Genomic DNA, 21,215 nt, shown 5'->3' on the forward strand with positions numbered 1-21,215 from the left:
TGGAAAGTGATCAATTCAAAAACTCTCTTTCCAAGTAAATTCTGAGACTGGGAATAATGGTGCCCTCCTGAAACTGAATCTCTCCTCCAGTCCTCCCCGCAGATGATAATATCAAAAAACAGTGCAGATGAAATTACAAATGACTCAAGACTGTAGTATTACCAGGAAATAGAAAATCCTATGAACATCAGTTTGGCTACAAATACAGATATAAATGTCACATCACAACAAACCTCCTGACGTAACTGTCAGCCTGTGGATGAAGAAGAAAGAAAGAAGAAGAGAGAAAGAGAGAAAGAAAGAGAGAAAAAGAGAAAGAAAGAAGAAAGAAAGAAAGAGAAAGAAAAGAAAGAAAGAAAGAAAGAAAGAAAGAAAGAAAGAAAGAAAGAAAGAAAGAAAGAAAGAAAGAAAGAAGGAAAGAAAGAAGGAAACCTAAGACACATCATAAAAATGTAGAGCACATAGACAAGGCACAGACCTTAAAGAAAGAAAGTACAATACTAAGTAGAAAAACTGTGGGTATGGTATCTTGTGGTTCACAACACTTGGTATAGGAAAGGTGTTTAAAAGTGAGTAGTATTAAAGCAGCCAGTAGCTTTGTAAAGCATTCCTTCTTAGAAGAATTATAAAAGTAGAGAGAGAATTATGTCGTGATGATGTAGGAGAAACAAGAAAGGAAAAGAGATAACTGAGGATCTTTCAGAAATTAAACAGGAACAAGGCATGCCAGTTCTTTACTTCTCCCCTACCACAATGATGAAAAAAAAAAAAAAAAAAAGAAAGCCAACACCATACAGAGCTAATGGAAGAAAAAATCAGAAAATTTAAGTCAAAATAGTTCAGCCACTAAATTGTTGTTTATGAAAAATGAAGAAAACTGCCACAAAACAAAAAAATACGAAAGAGTAGTCTAACACAATTTTTTTTTTAGTTCAGCTTAATTTCAAGTTTAATTAAAAAATATCAAACAAGCTTTTGGAAATTATATATAGATATGTAGATATCAATATGGATATAAATATAAACTAGAATTAGAAATCTAAAACAAAGAATATAAGTGGAAAAAAGAGGAAATAATGCAATAAAAGTTGATTGATCTTGTAAAGAAACTGAAGGAAAAGACAAGTCCATTTCAGAAATAAAAAATAAATTAAAAGATACCCCAGCTTTATAACAGATTCTACCGAAAGTTTAATAATGGACTTTGAAGAAAAGCAGAAAAACAACAAAGAGAATAAAAATGAGATAAATAAATAAAAGGATCAAAAAAAAGATGCTTGAAATGGAAGATATGCAAAAAAGTTTAACATATATATAATTGAAGTCTCTGGATAAAAATAAAACAATCTAATATAACTGATATATAAAACTATAATCTTAAAAATCAGAACAAAAAAACTTATTTTTACGTAGTCTATGGCCCCACTGTATGCGTGGAAAACTCAAAAGTAAGAAAGTCCGAGATATCTCCTAGAAAAACAACTAGAATCTTAAGGAAAAAAAAAAAAAAAAACCATTGAAGGTACACAGGCAATAAGATCAAGTTACTTACAAGGGTGAAAAATTAAACTGCAGAGAAAGTAGAATAAGATTATTGGCTGTTTTATAAGTAATAGATGAGAGTAAAAGTGTATAACGTAAGATTTACAGTCCACATAGTAAAAGGTAACTTATTTAAAAAAAGTATATTAAGGGCAATAAAAGTATAAATACTAAAGCAACCATTAGAATAAAATTACCCACTTTCAAAAACACCAAAATGTTTTTTAAACAGCAAAGAAGCACTAAACACACTATATATAACGAAATACACATAGTAGCAGCAACATAAACTTATGTACAGAATTGATACCAACATATCAGCCACATCAAAAAGTAAGAATGTGTTTAATTCATCTGTTGCAAGAAAAAATTTTCAAATTGGCTCATAGAGCAAATCCCAACTTTATTTTCTATTTGAGGGGCAGACAATATACAGTTATTCAAAAGGGTCAAAATTACAGGGATGGGAAAGGCTATAGCAGGAAAATTAAACAATAAGACAGGAAGAACTGCAATATTCATATAAGATAAAGGAGAATTCAGGCCAAAGGCGTTAAGGATACTCTATAATGCTTAAAGCTGCAACTCAAAGATGTAATAGTTATGAATATCAACACAGCAAATAACAGAGTCACCATCTTCAAAAAGCACAAACTACAGAAGATGCAAGGAGAAAAAAACATAATAAAAGAAGACTTTAAAATATGACTCTCAGTACAAACAAGTCAAATGAAGAAAAAATAAGTAAGGATATAGAAGATCTATAAAGCATAATTAATACGTTTGATTTTTTATAACAAAACTGGACAATATTCCTTATAATAGACTCTATCCCCTTCTTCAGTATGAAAGAATCATTCCCATAAACTGATCACATATTAGGTCAAATAGAAAACATCAACAAACCTCATAAAACAGAAATATTGCAAGCAACTCTAATTACACTATAGTAAAATTTATACTTAAAAATTAAATTTTAAACATAAAGCTCTTCTACCTGTAAGTGTATGTATATGCGTGTTTGTATAAATAAAAATAAAATAGATTTTATATAATATAAAACTTTCTATTAAAGAACTCTTGGATAAAACACATACATATATAAAACACACACACACATATATAAAACACAAATATATATGTAACTTATTAAATGACACTTGGATAAAAGGGAAAACCCAAACAGAAATTACATAATTTCTGAGTAATGAATTGTTGAAATAAACTTAAAACAGATATATGAAAAGATATTTAACATCTTAAACATCTAGATCAGTAAAATAAAATAATTTTTAAAAGTAAATTACATTTTCAACTTGAGAAAATAAAAATGTAGTAAAATACTAAAACCAAGAAAAGCAAACAGTAGGTTAAAAACCATAAAAATACTAGATCAATAAATAAAAATCTTCATTCTTTGAAAATAATAAACTCCACTAGATAAATTAATCAAGAAAAGGTGAGAAAATCCAAATATACAACATAAGATTGACAATGGGAAATAATTATTGATACAGATAAAATGTTTTAAATAAAAAGAGAATACTTTTCTAAGCTAGTAAGAGACTACTTTTCTTAGTAATAACTTGAAGACCTAAGTGAAATAGATAATTTCTTAGGAAAATACAACTTACCAAAATTAATCTCACTAGAAATACAAATTTAAATATGCCAGTTCCCAAGGAAGTAAGAGAGAAAACATCAAAGAAGCACTTCACAAAATAATAAGACATAGATGGCTTTTCTTAGGTAGAAATAATGCATCATAAATTGATTCAGAGTGTATATAGTGAGGAAAAACTCCTAAATTCTTTTTATAAAACAAGTGCAACATTGGTGCTTACTTCTGAAAAACATATCACAAAAAATTAAGGAATAACATCATATATGAATTTGATGCAATAATAAAAAATAATTAGCAGACCACACCACCTCATAAAAAAAGTAACACAGCAAGGTAGGTAAGATTGATACTAGTAATGCAAGGATAGTTCAATATTATGAAATGTATCCCTATAGTGGGACTTTCACATAGAAAAATAGTGTGATTATTTCCAGATGCTGACATATATGATGAAAACATTCAACAATTATTTTAGTAAAAGTTAGAGAATAGAAATGTATGGATACTTCTTTAATGTAAATATACACTGGATATATATTTTCATGTATTTATTTTACATATTCATGAATTATATTTAAATTATATATTTATATATTATATATTACATATTTATATATGTAAAATTTTATTAATTATATTACTCATACAATTATATATTCATTTATTAGTATATTATTGTACATAATTTTAAAAATTATATATGATAAATTATACATGTGATTTGATAATTTAATAACTTATAATCTATTTTGTATTTTATATGATTGATAAATAACTAATTATATACCATTGACTAGATATATGTATATATTCCCCCCACCCCACTCCACACACACACAGGCACACCCAGAATCAGTCCTAAAGTAAAGCCAGATTTTTATTTAATAGTAAAACACAGTAATTCTTAGTAAGGTCAGGAGTAATGATGGCCACTATCTCTATAATCATTTAACATTATGTTGATGGCACTAATTATTCAATGTTCTTAAATAAGCAGTAACAATTAATGACATAAGAATTGGAAAGGAACAACTTACATTACTTATTTACAGATGACAAATAGCACATTTGGAAACCTATAGAGAATCAGTGGTAAAACTATGTGTAACAGTAAAGAATTTGGCAGTATAAGGTATAAATATATTTTTACCCATTCAATCATTTGCTCAAAATAACTTAGTAGAAGTTCAGTCCATGCCTCCTGATGGTGGTAGATAAATAATAAACCAGCACATAAAATATGACTATGTCAGATGGTAACAACTGCTAAAGAGAAATATAAAACAGCTTAGAGAACTGGAAATGTCTAGAATGTTTGGGGATTTGCAATTTTAAATAGGGAATAGGTTAGGTCTCACTAAGAAGACGACACTTGCATGAAGACTTGCAGGATATGGCATGAACAAGATTGAGATGCTCACCATCAACATTTCTCTCCAATAAGGTACTGAACTTACTAAATCAAACTCTAAGGATGGAAGAAAATAAACAATGCTAGAGATGGAAAGTAAGAAATAAAATTATCATTACTTGAATGCAATGTTATGTCCTCATACAAAACTCAAAAGAATCCTCTGGCTAATTATTAGAATTAATAACTTAGTTAACAATATTATTTTTATAATATTAAAAGTCCTTTGTATTTCCATACACCAGCAACAGATAGGTAATATAGTTTAAAAATAAATATTTACCATATATAAATATTAAAAGTAATCTATGAATAACTCTAACAAAAAGTTACAAGACTTTCATGAAGAAACTTCTAAAGCTTTGCTTAATTTTTTTAAAAAGACCTAATTAAGTAGGGAAAGATACCATGTTCACTAGGCTGAAGATTGAATATATTAAATGTGACAATTGTCACCAAGTTGATTTAACGGAGTTTAACTTTTTTCCATTGGCCTAATACTAGCTCAGTGAGGCCTACCCTAATGACCCAGCGTAAAATCCTAACTTCTTCACCCACCCTGGGACATCCCCCCTACCCTGCTTTAATTGTCCCTCAAGCACTCCTTGCCACCTGTCACATTCATATGTTAGTGCTATGTTTCTTGTCCCTGTACCATTTATTGAGTTGCCCCCTCCTTTCCATACTGACCCCCCTTCACAGCATGTACAAAATCAATGCCAGATGAGATTAAAGACTTAAATGTAAGAGCAAAAGCACTGTAAAAAAAAAAATACAAACATATTTTCATGACCCTGGGGCAAGAAGCCTTTCTTTAAATCTCAATAATTGTTAAAATGACAAACATTGATGTGTTTGATTACATTAAAATCAGGAACTTTATCAATAGATACCACAAAGGCAGTGAAAACAGAAGACGCAATCTCTAATAGTATATTTGTGACACACAAATACACACGTGAAACTGATGAAGATTAGTATTAGAATATATAAAGATATAAGTAATTCTTACTCATTTTTAAGACACAAAAAGTTTTTAAATGTGCAATAAATGTGAACAGAGCTTTCACAGAGAGAAAATATAAACGGATGAGGTATATTGAAAGATGTTCAATTTCAACAGTAATAAAGAAAATAAAAATTTTAAAATGAAATATCTTTATACACACTTCAAAATGGCAAAAATTAAAATAGCCAAGCAATCAATACCAAATGTTGGTAAGCTGGGCACTGGGTACATGGGTATTCATTTTATTATTTAACTGACACATAGATATAGATATAGATATACACACACACAATATATATGCATCTTCTATATGTGAATCATTTCAGATTACAAAATGAAGAGAAAATGGAGATCAGACATAATTAGTGCATCCATGAAAAAGTTACACAGTAAAGTTTCAAAAACTCTCTAAGAATTAAATATCGATTTCTAAGACATTGTTTAGCTACAGTATTAGTCCATTCTCACACTGCTATAAAGACATTCTGAGACTGAGTAACTTATAAAGAAAGGAGGTACTTCTGCATGGCTGAGGAGGCCTCAGGAAACTTACAAATCATGGCGGAAGGAGAAGAGGCACATCTTACATAAGAGAATGCATGTATCAGCACAGGAAAAACTTCCATTTATAAAACCATCAGATCTCGCGAGAATTCACTTACTATCGTGAGAGCAGCATGGGGAAAACCGCAATCACTTCCCACCAGGTTTCTCCTTCAACAACTGGGGATTACAATCCAAGATGAAATGTTAGATATTAAAAAATTCTACGTTAAAAATTAAGGTATTAAAAAACTGCATTAGGAGTTTTGTCTTACAGTGTGTCTAAAATTTCTTGAAAAAATACTAGCTTATTTATTTGATAAAAGCAACATCTTAAAGTCTTTCCTCCTTTCTTTTGAAATCAAAACAAAGCTGCAGTACCACTAGGAATGTGACCAGCAAGGTGGGTTAAATGCAGACACCTCTCATCATTACATGTGATGTCCCCCATCTCTCACAAGCACAGTAGTTAGTATAGGAATTGAATCAACAAATAGTATGGAAACAGGAGTGCTTGGACAAAAAATAAAATACAATGCCTCTAATAAAAGACTCAAAGTAACTAAAAATAAAGTCTCATTCTACTCTTCCCGATTTCCACATTATATTCACTGGAACTGTTCCGTAGTTTTTACATAATTTCATAGTGCTAGGGCAGTGGTTCTCAACAGTACAGATAGGGGTGATTCTGGACCCCACAGACATTTGAAAATGTCTGGGAACATCTTTGGTTTTCATAATAGGCGGTAGAGGTACTGCTGGCACCTACCTGCATACTAGCATCTGGTGATGCAGCTAAACATTCTACAGTGCACAGGACAGACACCCATAAAAAATAATTATCTGGCCCCAAATGCCAATAATGCCAACATCAAGAAACTCTGTTCTAGGGAATGAAATATAGTACTTAGTTATTCAAAAATATTTACTGTGTTCCTATTATGGGCCTGGAACAATGCTTGACATCAGAGTAAAACCCAGAGTTCCTTTCTTAAGGATCTTAAGGATCTTGGAGTCCGGTGGGATACCACACAAATAAATGGATAATTATTGTGAAATAAATAAAGTCAAGTGTGGCTTTCCCTCACTTAGAATACTGTCTCATCCTTTTTTTCTTTTTTTTTTCTATTTGATGAAACCATCACCATCTCTCAAGATGACATCGTAAGAACAGGAGTAGGTTGTGTTTTTGCTTTTAAGGTTTACTGATTTGTTGCAAGCGCAAAGGACAGTGACTAGCATGTAGCAAGTGCTCAATAAGTATATTTCTTGAATGAACAATGAATAAATTCAAATATCAGTTCCTTTTTGAAGTGTTCTTTAATTTCTCAGTGAATAAAGCAGACCCATCTTTTTCCATAGTGCTTTTGCTGTGGAATTGTAGCAGATGACATATTAGCATATAATAAGGGCAAGAGTTATCAGACAAATAAATACAGAATGAATGAGTGAATACTGAATAAACGAATATAGAAGAATGTAATGGAAACTAGCAGGCAGATCTACTAGGTATATGGACTCAAGTTGTAGCTCAACACAACATTTTCCTTCTAGTCCTCCCATAAGTTAAACACACAGAGACAGGTATCTTTAAACAAAATAGAATTGCATCACATTTAATATTTTATAACTGCTTTTTCACTTACTCCTAAATTGGACATTTACATCACTTTCACTTTTTTGGTCACAAACAGTGATGTGGTTAACACATCTTTGCATACTACTGTCATTGTCATATATGGATGAATTTCTAAAGTATATGTGAAATTCAAAGCTTTTGAAACATAAGTGCCTTCCAGAAAGTGTGTGAGATTATCATTCCCTCAAGCAGTGAATGAAAGAGATTGTTTCTTCACATCTTTAATTAACACTGAGTACCAGGCTGCATGTTAGATTTTAATTTAATGTGTTATAATCCAACAGTATTTCCTTTATGGTTTCTAACTCATGAATCAACGCCTAGAAATAATTTCCCTACAAAAAGATTCTAAAAATGTCTACCTATAGTTTCTTCTAATACTTTTTATGGTCTTATTTTTTATATAGAAATCATAAATTCCACCAGAATGCAGCCTGTTTTAAGTCACGCTATAGGCATCTTTTAATTTCTAGAAGGATACTAAATTGTTCCAATACATTTAATTAATAATCTATCTTTCCATCTGCATGACATATATAATGCATTAATTGAATATTTATATTTAGATCTGTTTCTGGACACTGAATTTTTTTCTGTTGATCTGTCTACTTTTCATTGACTATGATATTATTTTAGTTACTATAACTTTATAATATACTTTAATATATTGCAGATCAAGGTTCCCTTTTCTGTTTACAAAATAAAGGAAAATTTATACTTGTGCAATATTGAATCTTCCATCCACGGAGACAGTTGGTGTCTTTTTAATTAAAATTCATTATGTTATCTTGTAGAGCTTTTTATTCAATGAACACTCATACATTTCTGCTAATTTTTTCTACATAGTCCATAATTTTAATTGCAATGGTGAAACATGTTTTTCTATTATGATACTTAACTAATTATTCTAATTATTGTGTTTATATAGAGAACAATAAAACTATTACTGCATACTTATTATCTAAAGAAACATGTAAATCTTATACAATATTTTCTTAGTTTTCTAGTCAACCATGTAATGTTAAAATTTTAGTTTTTTCCATTTTTTTGCCATTTTTAAAATTCCTGCTGTTTTAAAAACTGAATTACACTGGCTATCACTTTCAGACAAATGTAAAACAATGTAAAAGCATTAAACTGTCATGATTTTAATGAGAATACTTCTAATATTAAGCATAATAATTGAATTCTCATCTCAGTACTGAAAAGAATGATGATGGCAATGGGCTGAAACACATCATATATATAAAATATATAACTAGATTATAATAATAAAAGCAGCAACAACAATAACAATGGCAAATCTTCATTGACCACCATTAGAGAGTCCTAATTCATTACTCTGAAATTTAATAAAGGGAAAGACTCAAGTATTTATCCTTCCTCTCCTGTATAAGCTGTATTTTCAGGTGATCAAATAGTTGATAAAGAAGAGTATTTTAGAAAATAATAATTCCACTTAATAAACGCTGAAGGAATGACGGAAAATCACCATTTTTGCAATGCCTAATGAGATAATGAATCCAGGAAAGATGATGTTGATGAAAAACCTTATTTTGCAGGAAATCACATTACTAGCACATCAACTCACTGATAAGTCTAACATCACAAATGAGACCACCAAATATTATGTAACTCATTAAGTACTACGAAATACTCGCAGCTTAAGAACTAACAAACCACAATCATAAAAAACTGGACCTAATCTAGCCTAATGTCACATTATCGGGTGATAATGAGATATAACAAACAAAATTGCTGTTTTCTTCAGCAATTCAATGGCCTGGATGATTTTTTTACGGAATAAAAGAAATTTAAGAGACATGCAACCAAATTCAGCATGGATCTTGATTTTAAAATCTCTTGTAAATAGACATCTTGGAAACAATTAGGGACATCTGAATACTGACAGTATTAGATTATATTAAGAAATAAGTATTTAATTCTGCTAATAGACTTCTAATAATATAAAAACAAAACAAAACAAAAAACAACAAAAACCCCAACATTCTTGTCAGAGATGCATACTGAAAGATTTACAGTAAAATGACATCATATCTGAAGTCTGCTTTAAAATACCTCAGTATAAAAATGGTGAAAATATGTAAAAGAGTGGGGAGATATTAATAATTATTAAAATGAGGTAATGGGTAGATTGAAATTATTACATTATTCTCTCTACTTTTGTGTAATACATGTGGTTAGTGATAAAAAAGCAAGCAAGAAGTAAGAGAGTGGAAAAAGTAGGTGAGGGTCAATGACAAGTCTAAATAAAAGGGTAGAGGTAGTCAACACAGTAAGCACATAGTTAAGCAGGAGAGAGTGCTAACCTATTAAAATAAAAGTGAGGCTCAAAAAAAAAAAAACAGAAGAGAGACTGCCTGCTGCCTGGAACTTAGAACTAAGGCAAATAGGGTAGAAGTTGCAGAGCTGGGGAAGGGAGCAAAAGCACTCTTAAGCTACCTAGAAGGGCACTCCCTATCTGGATCACAAATGTTTGGGAGCTAGCATCATAAGTGATTTTCATGTATGGGTTATTTCTCTTTAGTTTATCAACTTCCACACTGTTGTTTAATGTAAACCATCGTAATAGGCACTAAGATTATAAACTCCACCTCATGGCCACTACAGCAAGAATTATTTCCAACACTGTTTATAAAATCTTATTTTAGAAATAAAATTGCTGCAATTTAAGAGACTTTCAAGATATCTTCAGTCTCACTACGTCAACATGAAAAGAAAATCCCTCTGAATTTTGTGTTATCTTAGGACATACCTAGAAGGCAATCCAGTGAAGACCTGATTTGTCACATTCAATAGAGCAATTGCAGAAGCAATTTGTTACAAGCAGATGGATAGTTGAACACTAAAAAGGATGATAAGCTAGAAAGAAATTAGATATTGAAATCAATTTCTTTTAGGCTTACCATGAAACTTCAGTTTCACACAAACAATTGTATTTGAAGAAGTCAGGGGGAAAAAATGCCATACTAAGATGGGTGCCCATGAAAACAGAACTTTACACATGCTATAGCCTTTATAGTCACCATTTACTTGATTGGTCCAAATATTTATAGTTCATTGTTATGACTGCCAAAACTGGCAACCACAAGGATTGTTGTCTCAATTAGGACAGTAAACAGATTGTCTCTTTTTTTAATGAAAAAATCTAAAATGTAATACTTCACAGTTTAACATGTTTATTCATCTAAACGAGCTAAAAAATAATGGTGCGACATCTGTTCGAGAGGCATTGGTACCTCAAATTTTGGCTGCCTCCCCACCAATTTGGTTGTTGTTTTAAAAAATGAAGAATAGGAGGGAGTACTGTCATCAAAAAATCTTCTGGCATGTAACGTATCTTATTTTTCTTGAAATAAGAATCACATATCTGTTGCTAGGGATAGAAAAACTGTATAATAAGGAGGCACTACGCTGAATGCGGCTACAGTTCAATTGTTTTAACTCAATTACTGACCCACTATGGATATTTCCATACTGATACAGTTCTTACATGACTCTCCCAGTTCCCTCTGTACTTACCTTTATAGCTTAAACATCAACAAAAAGGTAAGAATGTTCCCATAGGTTGAATTCATCTGCTACTTTTTTTTTTTTTTTTAAACCGTGGGTTGCACTGATTCTAAATATGGTGTAAGTGGAACAAAATCTAGCAAACAGCATTCTATCCAGGCTGCATTGGAGCAATTCTAATAAAAGAAGGCAGTGCTGCTAAGGGAGAAGTGCTAGGAATCTCCCAGGGAAGCCCCAGGTAAGTGTAAAGAAGTCTAATTGTTGGTGAGGAGAGAATACAAAATTATCTTAGGTAGTCTCTGGCTCAACAACATTATGTTATGGATGAAATACATTAAAATCAGCTAACTTTAATTTCTAGAAGTTTATTTCTGAGGCTCATGTATAGCACAATTTGCTCTACTGAATTATCTTTGACTATATAATTTTAAAGTCTGGAAAATATTGTGTTTTAGTAGTCACAGAAATATTATAATGAAAATTGAGTTCTATTTTCATTTGGAGTGAAAATGCATGCTAAGTTGAATTCAAACATTGAGTATAGTTTTCAATAAATTCTAAGATAAAAATAGCATATTTGATTCCCTAGAAAAGAGCAATGTTTCTATTTTATAGTGACCTTAATGCTAGTTGTCTTGATTTAAAGAGAATCAGGGTGAAACACATATATATCTCAGTACAACCAAGGGCCATAAATGGTAAATGCTGAGATGATTGATATTGTGATTTTTAAGTTTTATTTATTAAATTCAAACATTTTTTGATCATCTACTTTCCACAAAGAACTGTGACAGATTCTGAGAGGACCAAAAGGCATCAACTTAAATTTTAACATGCGTTTATTAAATTTATCTGCAGATGACTACACTACTGCAATTACAGAAATGAGTAAGAACATACTCTCAAGATCTTACAATCATTGGTTAGGGTGAAAGTATTTCTTCTGTCTTTATGAAAAATTAAAAAGTTAGAAAGTCTTGAAGTATTTTGCCACCTTAAAACAACTACCCACCCAACATTTGTACTAAAATAGGCTTTTGCTTGTTTTAAAAGAAATTCTAGATGAGTTTATATTTTTACAATACTGTATCTCATCTCAAATAAATTTATACATTCTTTACCCCATCTAAACTTGCATGCAAAATAAGAACCGGCAAGCCTTCAAACTTCAATCACAGTATTCCATAGGCTATATTTTAAATCTATTGCATTAGTTGAAATTTATTTTGCAGAGTATGTTAACAAATAGATTCTAACATTTAAAAAATCATTACGATTTTTTTCTGTTTTTTGTCTTGCAAATTACTCTGAGCAGTGAATTACTGGAGGGAAAATACCCACATCTAACACTGTGTCTGGTGCCAGTCTCAGATTTATGCCAAACGCCAGTAGGTATTCAAAAGTGTGGTCCCTTTAAAACAGCAGGCCGGATATCACCTTTCTGTCTTCAAAGATTCAAACCAGACTTCCAATCTGGGATTTCTCTACAGAGGGTTGGCTGCTTCCCAGTTAATGTGAGTTTTGTAAAATTTGCATTTCATGAGAACAGTGTTGTGTAAACATATATTGTGTCACTTTACCTGCTATTTACTGAAATCAGAGAGTTTAGCCTTCGAAATTTATGGTTCTCTGGAGCTATCATAAATCAATCAGTCATACGAATGGACTAGCTGTAGACTCGGGATATCAATAAAACTAGGCAGTGAAATTTGCCTATAATTATACTATATTTAGATTAATAGTTATTACTATCAAAAACATTTTTCCCCCAAAACACCTCAAGGGTAAAACAGAATGGTAAAGTTTTTTTCAGGATGATGAATTTTCAAACATTTCCAAGAGCATAATCACCTATTTTAAGTACTGTAAACTCTGTTATATTTCATTTGGGTAAGTATCTAATAAGCAATTATTACATATCCTCTCATTTAAATTACCACTGAAAACTAGAAATAATCTTTATTTAATATGACTGTTTTTAACACCATATGGAAGGGGAAATAACTAAATGAAAATTGTTCACGTAAATGTGATGGGAGTGGGGGGGGAGCAGTATTTCTTGACATGTGGCATGTCACTCAGGAAAGTAAAAGGCCCATCATATCCAAAATGCCAGCTTGGATATTCCCTTGCCACCCACTTGACGAACAGACATACCACATGGCATTAAATGCTGCAACCTTTCCTAAAAATGCCACTTGGATTGGTCCGCTGTGGTGAGTATATAAGAACTCTTGGTCTGTCTCTTGAGTTTGTGAGTTCAAAGGGAAGAATCTAGTAAATAACACTGGCTAAATTTTGCCCTCAGATGTTTGGCATAAATGATTTGTGAGGATATTGGAACCTTTGGCTGTTTTCACACCAATGAAATAAATTATGCTACTTGAAAAAAATTCTACAGAACATAATGCTACACAGTCACATTCGACTTTTTGCAAAAGTATCAAAGATTATCTTTTAGAAGCAGTGCTTATGAAGCCCTACATACTCCTCAGATATTTCCCAAGGATTTATTCTCTTGGCTAGTAGGAAAACAATCTTATTATTTTATTTATTCTTCATAAATACAATGTATATAATATAAAACATTTTGTGCACATGTTTCCAACAATTTCATTTTCTTTGCATCTTTCCATAAGGTAGTAGCTCATAACTCTTTCTGTGGACATGTATTTTCCAGTTTTCTACACTTTATGTGTTCACATGTTGTAAAAACATATTTAAAAATTGAATTACCAGTAAAAATATTGAATGTACAGGTCATTATGCTCCCACAAATGCAAAATACATTGAAAAATTATATAAACAGATAATTACATATGAAAGTAATATGAGGCATATATTTTCTTCTATTATTTACTTTCTCCCTAAAGAGTTCTAATTGATTAACTCTCAAGAGACAAAATGTAATTTTATAAAACCACTGTATTGTTCAGATTTAGGAGACAACCTAAGAAGATGATTCTGAGTAGGGAGGATTTTTGCTATTACTGTTATGTGAAAAAGACGGCACAATTAAATGACAGATTGTTACGTATCTCCTTAACAAGAGGGGCAAACTGATACTACAAGCAGCCAGAACAACATAATTAAAATAGAATTCCAAGGTTATATTAATAGAGTAATAAGTTAATTAAAACCAAGATCAACTGAACTTTCTATTTACACCAGTTCAGACAGCCCAAGAGGAAAAGAACTCTATTTTAGAGACATATGTGACTCTTTGAGCTTCTGTCATCCAGGTGCCATTTCTGATGGAGCACATGTGCAATGAACAGTTGGCAAAGAAGGAAAAAGATTACTGTAGATGTATGTGCAGATAGTCTCTCTAATGATATAAAATACTTCCAGAAAGAGAGCAGGGCTTTGTCGTAAAATAAAAAATTTCCCATGACTTTTTGTTCTTTCTGAATGTGATTTGAGTATGTTTCTCTAAATAAGAATATATACTAAATTATGATGTATATAGAACAAAAACAGACCTAGTAATCTGGAAGTGATGGAATTATACACATAAATTGGCAATGACATTTGAAAAATTTAGGATCTGGTTTCCATTTCATCTAAATGTATCATGTATAGGGTGGCTGTCAAAGTAGAAAGATATATAAAAGTATCTAGTAGCACATACTATACTGCATTGCTAGGTAAGGTTCTTTTCTTGATATCCTATGCAACTATTTAAAATCATATGTCTGCAAACTGAAAATATTAGCAGAAAGAATTAAAGATGTTACAGGTTCAGTATTGAAAGTTTTGATCCCAAAGGGTGCTTTCATAAAGTTATTTCTCTTTCATGCATTGATTGCTGCTTAGCTAATCTTCATCTTGGTCCAGATCAGGGTCAACATCTGTGGTGAGTCTGAGATAAAAGAAAGCATAGAAAGCCAGTAGTAGCGCCAATATAGCTGCAAGTACAAGGCCAACTTCCTGGGAAGAAAAAAAAAGTAGACTTGAAATTGATGAAAAAAGATTGGTTAATGTTATTAGTTTCACCAGATAATATAACCATATTATTCCATTGTCTAGAATTAATAATTTGAATCTAATAATCATATCCTTTTTACAATTTTTTGCCATTAAGAAACTTGTTTTGTGCTTGGCAAGTCCCAATGAAATGGCAAATACATCAGTGGGTGAGTCATTGGTATTATTATTTCTAGCTAATTTGTTTTTTCCTAATAGTAATACTAAAAATGTATCATTTTAATATATTTTTATAGTTTGGATATCAGGATGTTCGATACAAGCAATGCAGTTTGTATCTACACAGTTGGTCTGTTTCCTATTTGAGTGTGTTTAACTTTATTTGTGGCTTCAACATATTCAGTATTAATGATAGCATTTGGGCACAGTTTTTTTTTTTTTTAATTATCATTCCTTTTCATTGTAAAGAAACAGTTGTAACTGGTCTCTAGATTATATTACAGTACAGTTTATCACAACTGTGAAGGATGGGTCCAGATTTTTCATTTGTGATGTGATGTGGATTAAATTAATCAACTGTATTGAAATAATGATAAAAAATTTATTCATATATTATAAAAATCATATTATCTCTCAAAAAGTATGTGTATGTATATATCTCTCTGTGTGTATACCTTCCAGAACTTTCTTAACATTAACATATCATTTGGCCAAATCAAAAAAAAAGCAAATAGAGTGCCAGTTCAGTATCCTAAAGGGCCTAATACTATATTCTAATTTCTACTGTGTATTATGCCCTTTACCTGGCACTGTTTTACAAAGAAGCAATTTATTTGCATTTACATGAATATAGTTTACATTTCACAAGAAGGTCGTCAGTAATAATAAACTTTAAAAGCATTAAAATGAATTTGGCTTATAATCAACATGGAATTTTTACATGAATGTTGAATTTACAAATAGATATTTTATACAGATTTTTAGTTTCACAATTATATTTATTTAGATGTCCAAACTATGAAAATAAATATTAATAAAAACCAAGAGGTTGAAAAACTCAGTGTCAAAAATTTTTGTAAGATTTCATTTTTTAAATCTAATATACCAATATAATGTCAAAGGAAAGTGAATTTTTTCTTTGTTGCAGTTGAAACACTTTGGCATCTCAAAAGGGCATGGCAGCATCAGACAGGTTTCATTTATTTTCTTATATCCACAGCTGTGCTCCCAGACCCATCTGGTTACACAGCTACTAATTTTAAGAGGATGTAATAAACAAGTGACACACAACTGCAAACTCCATCTGTTCTGTATAGTGGACAACAAAACTGTTCAACAGCAGTCCCCATTCACCCAATCTTAATGCAAGAATTAAGTTTGTACTCTTGATTGGAGGCCATGATTCATATCTTATTGATAATCAGTTCTAATTGCTGCTGTTCAATTCCTTGTCCTTAAAACAACTCTGTATCATTTCACTATATATTTTCAGAACACCCAGAGGCATGAAAAGGCATTTAAGGGGTAGGAAGCAGAGAATATTCATAGAATACCACTTCAGAAGACCCATTAATTCATTACATCTGTTCAATGTACAGTGTGGGTGTGGCTTAAAGGTACTAGGTGGAAAGGTATAGCCAATAATTTTCTTCAAAAATTATCTCTTCATTGAGGAGACAAGCATTGTAGAGGCTGAGTGTCTGGAGAGTTGAAACAATGGTAAAACTTGAAAATAATGCTTACAGGATGCTGGTGACACCAACCATAACTTAGAGACCTACAGGCATTTATGATTCCCTTGCCCCCTTTGGCTATTTTTAGCTTTAAATCATAAAGAACAAAAAAGAACAAACATAACATTTCAAGCTGGCTCATCTCAAGGGGTTGCTGGCAGGATCTGGTTGGCACTTGAATATTTTATTTACGTAACAAGACTAAAATTGTGATCCTTATTCTTTCATTATAATTATGCTTTTCATATAAACCTTTTAAATATAAAAATCAACTCATTAACAAATATAAGTCCTTTCCATCTAAATGCTAGAAAATTGGTATTTGCATTCTAAATAAAAGTTAGTGATGCTGTAATTCTTGAAAAATACTCTTTTAATTGAGCAGCAACTAAATAGCAAACTTAGTTGTGCAAACATTTTTTAGGTGGCACTCATTGCATTACTGGGTAATAAATTATGCGATTTTCTTTATATTTCTAAAACACAGAAAATAAAAAAGTACCTTCTTAGTGGAAATTAAGTCTAGGTTTCAGAACAATGTATTAATATCTTATGCGGATATTACTGTTTCCTCAGAACGCTTTCTATTACTAAACATACATTTACAAACAGCACTAAAAGCCTCTGAGGGTTAAGCCCCTATTGTATAATTTTTCCTATCTCTAGCCCATGATTTCTCAATCAGTACTGTTGATTTGATATGGTAATTAAATCTATAAGTGATTTCTTGTATAAGCTCTTCCAAGATGATCATGTCTTATTCATCTTTCTTTTCACAGGTGCTATACTATTATAATATTTATTGTAATTTATAATAATGAAAGATTGAGTAAAATTTATATGATCTTTATACAGGGATATTGAAATTCGTAATGTTTTTAAAACTTTACAACACTAATATGCATAATACTATCTCAAAGCCAATCTGAGAACATTTTGTAACATATAATATGGCAACACAACGCTCACTCTAGGAGGGTATCTTAAGGCCGATGACAAACACTGAAGGAGAGACTTACTTACACAAAGTGGGAATGGCTAATTCAAACAAATGTTGTCTCAATCAGCTAATAATTCATAAATGACTTCTATCTGTTCAATTCAATGTTCAGTGTTTCTAGCGTATTATTGAACTCTCCTGACAACATTATGAGGTAAATGGCAAAATTTCCATTTTATAAATGTGCCAACTTAGACTTAGCTAGATCATAGCAAAACAAAGGGGCAAAGGAGATAGGATTCTAGGCCTCCTTATCCTGAGCTCAGTGCTGTTCTCATTGCTGTTATTCTTCTACCCATGCATCTGTTCATATTTTCTATAGATTTGAATTATATGAAGAGTATATCTATGATTCATTCAAAATACTATGTAGTAAAGTGATAAGATATTACAATATTACGATCATTCTATATCAACTAGATAAGAGTAAAATATGTTTGATGTTCATTAGTCCTTAGTTGCTTCTCTGACATTATCAATATGGATAAAATCACTCACTGGGGAAATTAAAAAGCATTAAATGGCAATTGCTGAAAGAAACTTTGTTATTTAAAATCCTATGCCAAAATGACAAGGCAATCAAAGTTTGACAGGGCAAACTAATTAGTATGCCAGATTTGAAATGTAAAACATCTTCAAGGTCCTGATTCTAAAAAGTTTCATATCATCTTAATAGGCTCTTCACATAAATTTTCAAGCCAAGTAAGTAATATTTAAGGTTAAGGTTTTTGTTTTCCACAGGTTTACAAATCAAAATGATATGCTAGCTTATTAAAAAGGAGCTATATTCTGCTGTCAGTTTGAAAGTTTTCTGTTGACACTTTAAATATTAAATAAAATCTAAGAAAAATGTTTTTTCCTAGAAAGATTAGCAAATTCTACAGTGTTTTGAAAAAGATACTAGATAACTGCACTATAAGGCAGGCCTTATCTCATACTGGGAACATTATTATTTCTTCAAATTTAAAGAATAACAACAATTATAGGAGCAAATGTATACAAAGGTGTGTGTATAAAGGTGGTATATAAATAAATAAATAGCTGCACTATTTCTCAAATCCTAATATCTAAATTCTCATCATATTGTGCCACAAGCGGTTTTTGTTACTCCATATTTTTCTAAGAAACAAATAAACTAACTAAAACAACAAATATCCCACTGTACTGTGAAAGATAAAAGTAAGTGACATACTGCCTTGGAGGGCAATGACAGACAATGTTCTCGCTTCAAGAAATGGTCATCAAGTAACCAAATGTAAAAGTTTAAAAAACTCAACACTGCTTTTTAAAAAAGTCACGTCATAAAGAATTTTTTTAATGAATGAAATTTCACATGAAATTAGAAAAATACTTCAAAAGATGAATCTTCTCTCGTTTGAACAAAAAGGCAATTTACTTTTCTTTTCAATAAAAACTGACACACAGCACTGAAGAAATGGTGTTGTGCAAACATACTGCATCACACGGCAATGCTTGATCAAAATCAGCAATCAGGAGCGAAAAGAAGGCAGTGTTTCGTGATCATAATAGCAAATTCTGGAAGACAACCAAATATATCATCTGGCAGTTCAACAGCTGTTACAGCTTGGTAGTAATACCTTGGCATTTGCTGTAAGCTATAACTCAGAAAAATTGATTTTTCATCTGCCAGATAAAACCCAAAATCTCCTTTTAACATGTTAATATTTAAATAAAATATATGTACTGGTCATTTTTGTTTTACACCTTTAATAGTAGAGTTGCCAAATTAATTCTTCTATTAATAGTTTAATTCAACTCTAAATACCTGGCAAAAGATTGACATGGTCAATAATTTAAATGCAATTTGTTGAGCTTCATTGTGTTAGCACATTAAATTAATATCTGCTAACATCATTCTCAGTTGTATTTATCCCTCTTAAGCAGATAAAACACTGGTATTCTGAAAGAACAAGTTTAGGAATGCCATTATAATTTCATCAGAGAGTACTGACAACAATAAAATAAGTAGAGTAAAATTACATATATTAATGATCTCAGTATATATAATTATAACTGCAATTTAAACAACTATAAAATGAAATTTATTGAAAAACGAAAGAAATTTCTGACGAACGCCACATACATCACTGAAATGTCTGAATAATACACACAGTAGCGAGAGAGAAAATAAATTGCACCTTTACGTATAACTGATTCTCTTAAGTGACACTGTTTTAAGACCCTCCAAAATCTCAGAATAGGAAGGATGTTTTCCATTAAGTAAATTCTTTACAAAAACCTTCAAGTCTGGCATTCTATTTAGATTGTGAAATGTCATAAAACATTTAGAATTCAACATTTATGCAATCCAGTTTTAGAAAATGAAATGGCATGCACATATCAAATTTTAAAGTTATCAAATAGAGGTTTACCTTTATGCCTATTGCTGTTTTCTTTGCTTCTGCTTTTAATTTGGTTGCTCGTAAAATAGGTTTAGTTTTTTTATAATCCTGTTTACCTAAAAAGAAATAGTTTCAGACAATGAGTTATGCTTATATATAATTAAGTTTAACAATCATTTGAAATGTCAAAGAATGTTTAAATACAGTGAAACAGGGACACAGAGTTGCAAAGTAGTTTCCAGTTGTGGTAACCATAAACTTGTCACCAAAAGGTCAACTTTTCCTTCTCTCTTACTTTTTCAGGAAGAAGATACTGACGGACATCTTCGATTTGCTGTATAGTGAATGTCAAAAAAGATAACTTGTTTTAGAGAACACAAAATTTAAAGTAAAGAAAAACCTTTTGGAAGCATTTGGAAACAAATGCATAAGTAAATGAGTATACATAAGATCCCATCAATAGGTAAAGTTAACTTTGTCTTCCGAAAAGTAACAGCTCATTATAAATGCATTTTATTATGGATACATTAAGCATTCAAAACATAAGTGAGAAATATCCCCAAGTTTTCTATATAATTATATTATGTAATTATATATACTGAGTAAAAGACTAAAGAAGAAACCTATAAATACTTAACTTTTAGCCTCACCTGAATTCATTAGAACAATATGTATTTAACTTTTATCTCCTCTGAATAGAGAACAAAATTAACATGGCTAGATAGAAGTTATAGGATAGCTACATTTAGATATTAGTTTGAATAATCTCTTCCACATTTCACAGCCAAAAATATGCGAAACTGAGTTGGTGCCACAAAATTTCCTTTGTGTATCATCTAGTGACTCCAGCAAAGAGTAAAAAAGTGGATTACACAGCCTGGGGAGAATAT

General features: G+C 31.0%; 1 protein-coding gene across 9 annotated transcripts in view; it reads right to left on the bottom strand.

Moving 5' to 3' along the window:
• Nucleotides 1-12,013: 12,013 nt before the first annotated feature.
• The window catches only part of TRIQK (triple QxxK/R motif containing), a 70,160-nt gene continuing 60,958 nt past the window's right edge, over nt 12,014-21,215 (bottom strand). For all 9 annotated transcript variants that reach the window (XM_025394797.1, XM_025394801.1, XM_025394802.1 and 6 more), the window contains 2 exons: nt 20,356-20,441; nt 12,014-15,232 (listed from right to left, as the gene is read on the bottom strand). In XM_025394797.1, coding sequence (XP_025250582.1) covers nt 15,119-15,232; nt 20,356-20,441 — 200 coding nt within the window. In that variant the 3' untranslated portion in view covers nt 12,014-15,118. The remainder of the gene's footprint in view (nt 15,233-20,355; nt 20,442-21,215) is intronic.

The sequence above is a fragment of the Theropithecus gelada genome, chromosome 8 (assembly GCF_003255815.1).
Source record: "Theropithecus gelada isolate Dixy chromosome 8, Tgel_1.0, whole genome shotgun sequence".
NCBI lineage: Eukaryota > Metazoa > Chordata > Mammalia > Primates > Cercopithecidae > Theropithecus > Theropithecus gelada.